At 38.5% G+C, this 12,051-nt stretch overlaps 1 protein-coding gene across 4 annotated transcripts; it reads right to left on the reverse strand.

The window, feature by feature from the left end:
- Window positions 1-5,073: 5,073 nt before the first annotated feature.
- On the reverse strand, window positions 5,074-12,014 carry LOC143034124 (uncharacterized). Of its 4 annotated transcripts, XM_076200067.1 has the most exons (3): window positions 11,801-11,842; window positions 10,593-10,638; window positions 5,074-6,478 (listed from the first exon to the last, which is right to left on the reverse strand). In XM_076200067.1, exon 3 carries the CDS (start codon window positions 6,363-6,365, stop codon window positions 5,571-5,573), a length of 795 nt encoding a protein of 264 aa, XP_076056182.1. In that variant the 5' UTR covers window positions 6,366-6,478; window positions 10,593-10,638; window positions 11,801-11,842; the 3' UTR covers window positions 5,074-5,570. The 4 variants fall into 4 exon arrangements, with proteins under 4 accessions (XP_076056182.1, XP_076056181.1, XP_076056180.1 ...); XM_076200066.1 differs by lacking the exon at window positions 10,593-10,638 and having other exon boundaries at window positions 11,801-12,014; XM_076200065.1 differs by lacking the exons at window positions 10,593-10,638; window positions 11,801-11,842 and adding an exon at window positions 11,518-11,759.
- Between the last annotated feature and the right edge of the window lie 37 nt (window positions 12,015-12,051).

A 12,051-nucleotide genomic window follows, 5' to 3' on the forward strand; every position in this document is an offset into this window, starting at 1 on the left:
CGTACATTTTCTTCTGTGGCATTTTATACCATGAAAAAATACTCTCTCTTGAATTTTCTTTAATTATTTCTCCTAAGTTATATATTACCAGTTTATGGGGAGTCTTAGACAAAGGTTGGCAAATTCATCGCACCAAATTAATTATACCAGAGGAAATTGGCATAAAAAACGGAACTTGGCATAAAAGGCCAAATTTTGGAAACATACTGGTAAACACTAAACACTGAATGTTTACGAATGTCAATAACAGATGTATTCCGCAAAATGCAGATATATTTCTCCATTATGCATATCCGGAAGCTAATTGAGAGTAGATATAGTGGTTTCCTAGTCTACACAGATGGCCCAGTGCTTGAAGATTGCTGCACACTCACGGATATCTTCTTAGAAAATACAAGAGAGTCATTCTCTGTGTAGCTTCTACCCACCACCCTCTCGGCCGGGCTGTTTACCATCTGGGAAGCTATAAACAGGGCTTTCACTTTTCCCCATCCGCTATCTCATATCACCCTACCCTTAGACTCTGAAGCCAGCCTTATGGCACTACACAAAGAGGTCAGTGAGCCTTGCGACCTGACACCTTGCGGGAATCTTGCACCTCACAATTGGAAAAAAAAGTTAGGCTGATTTGAAGCGAAAATCTGATGGAGAGTGTTGGTTTTGTTTAGGGCGCCAATATTATGTGGCTCGCTTCTAAGGCGATGGTGGGGGAGCAAGGGAGAAAGCAAGTAGTCAGCGAGCCAGGCTCACAGCGTAATGTTCTGAGGCGATGTGGTTCACCGTCTGTTTCGTCCATCTTTATATAGACGAGCAGGTCATGACCCAAGATCCTAATTAGCGTGAGGCCAAGTGTGATGCGTGGGAAGTCGGACGCAATACGTTCTTACGCTGCTGATTTATGATGACTGAGGATATGTGCCGTGGCTGGCACTCCAAGGCACTTGGGGCCTGACAGGGTCCGTCTTAGCCTGGTGAGCTGCATGTGCGTTTCCTCAAAGAGGCTTTGTCCCATCTGTGGGCCTCAAGGAAGCTTGGCTGAGTCGATGCATCTGGGCGGTACATGAGTTACACGGCTGGCCCGACGAACGATTCCCTTGGGGGTCCTCGTGGTCAAAGGTCGTGGAACGGTCATGTGAGGGATGAGGACCGAAGAGTGAGGATTAGAAAAAAAAATCCATACCATGTGGGACTGTACGGTAACGAAATTGTGGATGATGCTGCCAAAAAGGGAGCCTTAACACAGGAACAAAACCAGATCAGCCATCCAGTTCATAGTTAGCGATGCCTTGCATCGACTTAGCAAAGCCATCTGAGAAATCTGGATGACGGACTACAGTGCCACCGCCATGGTTCGTGAATGGCCAATCCCCCTCCCACACTTTTTCTCCTGTCTCCCCATATATGTCAGCTATATCAATAATAGGGGTAAATCATTGGCACACACAATACATAAACATTCCTTGTATCTGCCACAAAGAACGAATCTCCTTCCATGACTGTCTGTTCTACTGTAGCCAAACGAGGGATAATTTCCAGTCACTAAGGGACCTCCTTGGGGACCCTTCCACTGCCCTACACCATCTGAGAACAGTTCCAACTCCAGATGAGCACAGTCCTGGCAACCAACCTAATCTGTTCCTCCCCAAACGGGGTTTTTCTGCCACACCCTCTAGTTAGGCCGAAACTAATTAACTACCTCTGAAGGTTCTCCGGTAGAGAATTTAAAACCATTCCACGTTTCATTCTTTTATAGCAGCGACGTAATCCTTACCGACCTCCATCTGCTGGGTATAAAACCCATTACCATGAGCTCTAGCTATATCCCTTTCAGCAAGCTCCACTGGGACTTAATAAATATATAAGAACCCCTTACTGGATGAAACCCATTGATAGTTCTCCAAGTGTACACTTAGTGGATGCCATATGTTTCGGCCACGGACGTTTCAGCCTATGATATTTATTGAAAACGTACATTTACAATAAAGTGAATTACATACATAGAGGCGAAGCCCCCTTCCCTCATTAAAAAAAAAATGCTAGATTTGCAAAACCAATGAAAATAAAGAACGCTCGTATCTTGGCGTATATAAGACGAGCAAAACAGGGGATCATCATTTTAACAATACATTCGATATCGACATAAAGATCATTACTACCCAGCTTTGCTTGGATGGATTTATGTATACGAAGAAGACAGTTGCGAAGAATGAAGATAAAATAGCATGGCGTTGTGTTAAGCGTGATACGCCCGTAAGATGTCAGGTCCTAGTGAAAACCACCAAAAACTTCGAATATTCAGACGTTGTGAAAGAACACTCGTACGCATTGGACGAAACGAACGTGAAGATAGCCTTAGCAAGGTATGACATGAAAAGAAAAGCAGCTACAACATAAGAAAAGCCAAACCAGATCTTCACATTTCAGAACGCCGATCTTGCCAATAAAGTGATGACTCGAATGCCATGTACCGAGACTGTTAAGAAAAAGTCCTACAAAGAAGCAAATTGATTACACTGGTAATCATAATTTTTCTGGCATGGAGTTTTCGACTTAATACTAGTTAATGTTGGTGTGCTGAATCCAAATATGCAATCAGTTTTTGTCCATCACATCAGGTTTTCAAGATATATATTTACGTGAATAGGCAATTTTGTGTTTATGGTGAAAGAATTAGATGCAAAGATGTATAAAATATTTATTGTTTATGATTAAATTACAGCTACATAAACTTCCTTTTCTTCAACATTTTGTGATGCACAACATCTGGAACATCCTTCTTTAAGCTCCAACAGTAGTCAGCCATCATGTTGCATTCCCATCTCCCTTAGTAGCATTCTTCCATAATTTTAATGTCTTGATGAAAGCATTCACCTTGTTCTTCACTGACATCCCCCAGGTTCTTGGGAAAATTACTCACATGACTGTGTAAGTAGTGCAACTTGATGTTCATTTTACATCCAAATGATTGAAGACTCAGAAGTAGTTCCTCCTCAATCTCTTTATAGTTGTCAGCTTTCCTGTTTCCAAGGAAATTCTTTATTACATCAGAGAAAGCATTCCTGCCTTTTTCTTCTCTTCACTCAGACTTGGAAAGGTTGAACATATGTGGTAGAATCATTCTCCATTATGATCAAGGGCTTTCACAAATTGTTTCATCAAACCAGGTTTTATGTGTAGTGGAAGAAAGACTATTTTGTCTCTCTGAACAAGAGGATTATTGATGATGTTCTTCTCACCAGGTGTCAAACTCTTTCTTGGGGGCCAATCCTTTTTGCCCAGTGGTCTGCCATAGCCCTACTGTCCCAATAACACAAAAAAACAGGGGTATTTTGTGTAACCTCCTCAATGACCCAGCAAAAAGTTCACCACTTTCAAATCTATATAGATTAACTCGACACAAAAGAATCACAACATTGAATGACCCTAACTTTTTACATTACAGCTCAAAAATCAACTGTCTCACATTTTCTTTGGTGAGGCAAAGAAAAAAAAAAAAAAAATGCCAGATTTTGCCAGAAAAATACCTCTGCATATCTCTGACAATAGGTAAAAAATATATATATATATGTAAGGATGCTAAAAAACATAATAAGCAGTTTGCAATAATTGAGGAAAAGTGAAAAGGTAATACTTGCAGAAAATTACAGGAAAATGGGGTGTGGTGATAGTGTAAAAATGTGATATGATAGAGCAATTCTGAGACCAGATTTGGATTAAGCACCCCAAAATTAGTCTAAAAAAAACTATAACTTTCTATGCCAGAAAATTTTTGTTTTTACTTGTTGGTCAGTGTTATGAAAGACATTTAAAACACCCCATCAAAATACCCAAAAAGGCTAAGTAAAGTTCATTATTTATCAATCACACCAATCGGCCGAAACATCCGTTTTGTTCCTAAACAATGGCCAGAATGTCTGGTCACCATTATACAGTATATGATGCAAGTTTCAACTTGGCCTCTGTCCTTATTATCCAATTATCATACATAGATTTCAATTCTTGTATTGTTCCAGCTTTGGCTATATTGTTAGTGTATGGTAATAAAGTCAGAAAAAAAAGTCACAATTCTGGTTACAGTTGAAAATTGCATGGTGGCCAATAATAAAACCACAGAAAAATTCACAACTTTGTTGAGAAAAATAGGTGATCAAACAAAATTTTTCAAGTCACTAGGTCCTATTTTAGTATCTTTTTCACTGCGACAACCTATTGTACTCAGTGCGCCAACAATGCATTTTACTCGCCTGGTTTTATTTCTATTGAACCCACTGGCACAGGTTTCCCTTGCAGCTGATCATTTAATGTGGATAAGTTGAGACTAAATTATACATGTTTATCAACATATGTAGATATTTGCAAGAAAAATAAAATATCCACTGTTCTCATTTGTTTGTTCATTATATTATTTTCATTTACTTATTTACAGAAAGGTCCCTTTCTTCAGTGCTCTTGTTCAAATCGATAACCAACCAGTAGTACATGAACAAGTTGATAACATTACACTACTGTTTCATGTCATGGATAAAGTTAAAACAGCAACCAATGAGGTGAACATGGCCTGTAAGGAATGCATTAAGATTGCAATAAAACAGTATTTCTATTGTGTTTTCTTTACTGAAAGTTTCACAATACTAATGAATGGTACCACATTCACTTCTCTGTTCGTTTACTAATCTATTTCATCTATCCCTTTGTTTTGTAGAGTTCAAGTGGTATTATTGGGTCCTATAACATATCAGATTCAAGCTTAAATTAGACAATTTCTAATAAATACAAATTGAGATATTGAACAGATTTTTTATATGATCCTATAAACATCCACTAAAACTACATTGGTGTATGTAGGAATTTACCACAGCATCATTAAACACATAAAAATAACATGCAGTACTTGTTCATATGGAGCACCTGTATTTAAAGAACAAGTTCAAAAACACAAAAAAGAGCCAAGTATATATTTATATATATATATATATATATATATATATATATATATATATATATATATATATATATATATATATATATATATATATATATATATATATATATATATATATATATATATATATACACTTTTAAGGAATATGTCACACTTATTTCTGCCTCAAATGCCATAGGTCTGAGCTTGAATCTAATAACTCCCCACACAGATCCAGTCTTTACAGAGAAACATGCAACACAATGTCACACTAGAAAAGTTTAGCTTTTGTGAGTTATCACATGACTTTTGAAACCATCTCATGAACAAGCTGCATCATACAAGTCATATTGGAAAGTCATCTCTCCTGTGTTCATCATATACTGTGTGATATTGCTCCTTCATGAGAAAGCTGAATTGCACAGTTCACAGTAAAAAGGCTTTTCTCCGTGTGGTACATCAAGTGCTATTTTAGAACACCCTTACCTAAGAAAGGTACATGTTACAGGTCACACTGTTTGAAAGGCCTTTTTCCATTGTAGGTCATCACATGATATTTGAAATCACCCTTAAGAAATCTGCATCACACTGTAAAAGACTTCTCTCCAGAGTAAAGTCATCATGTTTCTTATAAGTTGCACCATACAGGTCACACTGTATGGGTCATCACATGACGTTTGAGAACACTTTTTCGTGAGAAAGTTTTATTGCACAGGTCACACTGGAATGGCTTCTCTCCAGTGTGGTTCATCATGTGATAGTTGAGAGCAACCTTTCGTGAGAAAGCAGAATCACACAGGTCACACTGGAATGGCTTCTCTCCTGTGTGGGTCATCATGTGACATTTGAGATCACTCTTTTGTGAGAACACAAAATCGCACAAATCACAATGGAAAGGCTTCTCTCCTGTGTGGGTCATTATGTGACATTTAAGACGACTCTTTCTTGAGAAAGCTGAATTGCAGAGGTCACACTGGAAAGGCTTTTCTCCTGTGTGGGTCATCATATGATATATGAGGTGACCCTTTTGTGAGAAAGTTTCATCACACAAGTCACATTGGAAAGGCTTCTCTCCTGTGTGAGTCATCATGTGACATTTAAGCTTAACCTTTTCTGAGAAAGCCGCATTGCAAAGGTCACATTGGAACGGTCTCTCTCCTGTGTGAGTCATCACATGACGTTTGAGGTTACCTTTCAGTGAGAAAGCACAATCACACAGGTTACATTGGAATGGCTTCTCTCCTGTGTGGGTCATAATGTGACGTCTGAAATCACCCTTTCGTGAGAAAGCTGTATCACACAGGTCACACTGGAATGGCCTCTCTCTGATGTGGGTCATTATGTGATGTTTAAGATTATCCTTTGGTGAGAAAGCATCAAATAGGTCACATTGGAAAGGCTTCTCTCCTATGTTGGTTATCCCTTGATAATTAATATGACTCATAAGATAGCTGTTCCACAAATGTCACATCAGATTCTCTTTGTTGTATGACAAATACATGGAATCTATGGATAGTTTTCCAAGAGAAATGTTTTAATAGTTACCCTTCCCTTCTCCTGGAAAAAAGAAAAAAAAATAATAAGATTAACATCTGACTTTTTGAGATGTGTAATAATAGGATTGTGGATGTGTTGGACACAAACTTGAGTCCTTTTGTACATGCCATCACCTAACATAAAACAGGTATAAATAATATCAGATATGGACCTATATATATCATTCTACTTTTTCATTAGAAATGTACTGAAAATCATACAATAGGTACATGCATACTCACAGCACCATGACGAGAAAGACTCAAATCTTGCTCTATTATTATTATTTTATTTTATTATTATTATTTTTTTTTTTCATCTTTTCATGAGATTTGGAGGGGTGAATGGCCCAGCTGTCTATAGCAGTTATATTTTAACCACTTCAGTACAAGTCAAATTCTCACATGCAGCATCAGCTGCCATATGTACACTGCATCACTGTACTCATATTATAAGATGTAGTCACTGCCGTCAAAACCCTCCCATAAGCCACACCTCTTTTACTAATCTTTCTTCATTCATTCTTTCCATGTGTCCAAATCATCCCAATACTCTTTCATCTTTCTACCATATTTCTCAGGCATTTCATCTCAAAACCCATTCAAATTCTTCCTCTCTTATGTTCCATGTTTCTGCCCTATACAGTACTGTCAGCACAATCACCCCTTTATATAATTTCTTAGCATCCATTCCCAAATATCTATTGCTCATTACACTTTTTAATCACCCAAGACATTTGCTTCTCTCAATGTACATTTCACCAATCCTTCCTTTCCCAGCACATTTGCCCTCAAGTATCTAAACCTATCCACTTCCAGTGTCTCTCCCTTAATACTCACTTCCAATTTGCTGCCATCCTCTACCCTTGTACATCTCATCACCTTACTTTTATCCACATTTATCTTCAACTTCCTTCTTTCACACACCTTTCCAAACTCCCCCACTAACATCCCTAATCCCTCCTCTGTGTTATCAGCAAACAACAATTGGCTTATCTCCCATTATTCTCCATTTTCTTTAATCATCTCCAATCCCCAGCTCATTGCACCTGCATTTACCTTTTCGAACACCGTATCCATACATAAACTAAACAGCCAAGGCTACATGACACATCTCTGTCAAAGTCTCACCTTTACATCAATCCACTCACTCTCTCCATTTCTAATTCTAACACAGACTCTACTACTCTCATAAAAATTTGACTACCTTAACATCTTTTCTCCTGTCCTATATATCTGTAATACCTCCCACAGTGCCTTACTGTCTACCCTGTAATGAGCCTTTTCCAAACCAATAAATGCCCAAAAAAACACCCTTACCTTTTCCTAAAGCTTTCTCACATATCTACCTTACCACAAAAAACTGATCCACACAATCTCTACCTGTCCTAAACCCATACTGTTCCTCTTCCTCACCAATTCCTCCCTATGTTCCTCTACTAAATACTCTCATTCAAAACCCTCCCATAAGCCTTCCCAACTACACTCAACAAACTTATCCCTTTGAAACTACTACACTCACACTTGTACCCTTTTCCTTTGTAAAGTGGAACTATAAAGGGACTCCCTCCAGTACTCTGGCACTCTACTGTCTCTCAGACACACTTTAAACAACCTCACCAGTCAGCTTACCATTACATCTCCCTTTCCTATGCATGACACCTATTTAACCCAGGTGCCTTACCTGCTCTAATCATTTTAGTAGCTGCTTTTACCTCATCTTTCCTTATTTCTCCTCCATTTTCATCATTCATCACTGTCATTTTCTTACCACTTCCCACTGCAACTACATTTCCCTCCCTATTCTCCTTTACATTTAAGTAACTCCCTAAAATACTCTGCCCATCTTCCTCTTACTGCCATTTTTTCCATTATCATCTCTCCACCTTTACCTTTTCTTCTCTATTTGATTCGCCTCCCCTTCCTCTCTTAATTTCCTTCAAAAACATTTTTTTATTACTTTCCATACTTTCTGTCATACTCTTACCCTATTTCACATCTGCTCTTTTTTGCCTCCATTGTCTTATGCTTTACTTCTCTTGTCTTTTCTTCATACCTTTCAAATGATTCTCTTGTCCTATTTTGCAACCAATCTGTGAATGCTCATTTCTTCTCTTCTACAATCTTCTTTGCTTCATCATCCCACCACTCACTACCCTTCCTTCTTGTTCCACACAACATCTTTGCACACCTTGTGACTCTCCTTGAAACATCCCCATTCCTCCTCCGCTCCTAGTTCTATTCTATCCTTCACTTCCTCCCACTCCTCTCTTAGCTTCTTATTGTACTCCTTTTCTTTCTCATTTAAGCAGTTCACCATAAGCACTCCCTATCTTCTGTCCTTTTCCTCTTTCTCCATCTATCCTCCTCTCTCAACTTACCTTCCACCAAAAAATTATCTGATATTCCCCTACTCTCTCCCTTTAGAACATGTACATCCAAAACTCTTCCTACTCTTTTCCTGGTTATCACCATATATTCTATTAAAGTCCTATCTACCACCTTTCCATCCACCATCCTCTCCCATGTGTACTTAAGCTTGACTTTCTTCCTAAATACAGTATTTGTTATCATCAGGTCTCTAGACACATCACCATCATCTCCCCACTACAATTTTTTCCTGGCACTTCATACTACCCAACCACTCGTCTATTGGTTTGCCTCCTACTCTAGCACTGAGATCACCCAATACCACTGCATTGACATTTCTTCCTAAACCCTCTATGCACTCACATTTTCAAAAAACCTCCCTTTCCTCTACACTCCTCTCACTTCCAGGCCCATATGCACTTACAAAGACCAACATATCCTTCCCCAGTTTCACCTTCATCCACATTAACCTTGAAGAAACCTCCTTCCACTCCACCACATGCTTACCTAACTCTTCACTTACTAGTATAGCCACCCCATCTCTCCCTTATCCTTTCTTCACTCCTTACACCCTCTCATTTACACTCCCAAACTCAAACTTGACCCCCACTTTTTTTTTTCTTTTCTTTTTTAGGAGTGTCCCCTTTGGGACTACAGGGATGAGGAGGCCTAGTCCTATCCCTGTCCTGTTTTTGTCACCTTTTATGACTCAAGTGGGAACACTCAGTGACAGTATTCTTTCTCCCCTACCACAGGGTTCAGTGAAAAAGGAAATGAATATTCAGAGAAGTGGTACAGGACATTACAGTGTGGGGGACAGTTGCAGTATGATAAATTAAAATAATTTCTCTATGAACAGATATTTTCTCTATCACAGACAAAATGATGTGTGGCTCTGGTCCATAGGAGCAACCCATATAGACCCTAAAGTATTGGTTGCGCGCTACTGAGCAGATTTTAACACCATAATAACATGCAGCCAAAACCCCAGACTGGGGCAATACTTATGCACTATCACCACCATTTTTATCTGGTACATTGGTTGGACAGTGGCACGTGTCAGAAAGTTGATCTAGCAACTTTGTATTATTCTATATTTTAGTAAAAGAATATGAATGGGTCAGAGCACACAATATCATAATGGCCAGTTCACCATTTCCAGAATTTTCACTATATTCAAGTAGATATGATGTGTGTAGATATTTTGATATGGCCAAATAGATAATCAGTAACCAATATCAACAGAAGTAAAATGGTGGCTGGTTGCTTGTGTGGATACATACTGTGGATGGGCACCTTCTACTGGCTAGGCATGTAAAGCAACATTTTCCTGAAAGGAGCACAGGGTTTGGATGCTGTAATTAGTGTGAGATATGTGAATGCGTTCCATTTTTATGAGTGCTTTTATTTTTTCTTGTGACCAAGCCAAAATTGGACCATGTGCGATTTATTAGATAGGCAGTTGCCAGGTTAATTCTCCAATGTGAACCACAATCCAAATCACGTATCAGTTATAACTGCTAGCAATATTACATACCAAGAGATCCATTCCTCCTAAAAGGGGGTAGGCAGAGCCAAAGCATACCTTTCACCCATCACAATCCCTTTCATTGGTCTCACACTCACCTAATTATAGGTTCAGATTCCATACATCTCTCCAATTCTTAACAGTAACTCTGAATTACCTGCCCCAACAATCCAAGCACATATGGTAAAGGTAATAACTTTGGCTGCAACCATACATCTGGTGTAGGTTCATTACCTACCTTCTTCTTCTTGTTAAACTTCACCAGAGGTCCACCACACATTCTCCTATCAAGGATGTCAGATATTAATGATTCACTGTGATTTATGAGAATTGGATAGATTTCTATTGTTAAACTCTTGTTTCTGATTTTTCAGGGGACACTCCTGCTAGTTAATATAGGTAGATATAGCACCAAAAGCCTATGGATGAAACTGTAAAGTCATGACTTCTGACACCTTTGCATGAAAAGTAAATTACCCTACCAACCTAACCTGTCGCCATCTACAACAGTGGTCAGCAACCCTTGTGGCTAGATCCATTTTTTTAATCTTAATCAAAATATTGTGCTGTGTGATTCACAATATAAAAATTAAATGAATAAAAATAAATAAGAAATTATAATAATAATAAGTTCAGATTAGGAAAGATTTTTCTACAAATCATAATAATTGATGGCTACACATATTTTCAAAGCTGAATATATAAATTTGCTTGGATTGTTTACAAATTTACAGTACATGATTTTTTGTCTTGATGGAATTATTTTGTAAAAAGCTTCTGGAGCCACACAAGTGGCCTCAAAAAACAGTAAGTTGCTGACCACTTCCCTATACCTACAGTACATGGAGTTAGATTGCTGGTTAAGTTAGGCTCACACCCACCCAAACCCTCCATTTAATGCTACAACACCAATTTTGTGAGATTAGCTTATCAAGTACCAGTTACAAAGTGAGAACAGCCACTACAAGTGAGTTACAATTAATTTTGTGTGACAAATTCGTGTCCCGTGGTAATCTTACTCATAAATCAGAATGGCAACACAAAACTGCTTTTAAGTTAGATTACAGTGAATTCCATTTTTTTTAAATAGCTTTCACTGTATTATGAGTATTCAAGCCAATAACACGTAACACCATGGTAGCCCAAAAATGCATTACACTTACATATATTCACTAATCTGTAACTTTGTCTGTTAATCGCATGTCTGTCATGCAAGAATCACTGAACAAGTGTCTGATGAGCCGCCTTCATTTTGGCAGCGGCAATAAAAACAAATGAAAAAACAGGCCAAATAAAGCAACATTTAGTGGTGACAAACTAAGCATTTCTCGCTATAATGCTACTCGCTTATGGTATTCCCTTTGTTACCAAACGCTTGCGTACCCGTTATATACGCAATACTTTGCTAAAGACCTTTTGGTTACAACGAAAATAATAAATAGTTACCCGTCAAGTTTTCTCCTGTTTTGTTTACGAACGAGTCTGGTTTATGGATTACGTAGGAAAGACCACCCGCTCGTACGGGATCGATGTGTGTGGAAGAGGAAGAGATGTCTGTAAGAAGATGAAAAAATAGTAGTGTATAAAAGTCGGCTATTGCCAATAAGCTCATTTTAGGGCGATGATTGTAGCGCAGTAGGAATGGACAGGAAACTTGGACGGCGACGCCTGCATCTTAGGCAACCAATAGCGGAGAA

Source organism: Oratosquilla oratoria, chromosome 17 (genome assembly GCF_046742065.1).
Source record: "Oratosquilla oratoria isolate Oo_2021 chromosome 17, ASM4674206v1, whole genome shotgun sequence".
Classification (NCBI taxonomy): domain Eukaryota; kingdom Metazoa; phylum Arthropoda; class Malacostraca; order Stomatopoda; family Squillidae; genus Oratosquilla; species Oratosquilla oratoria.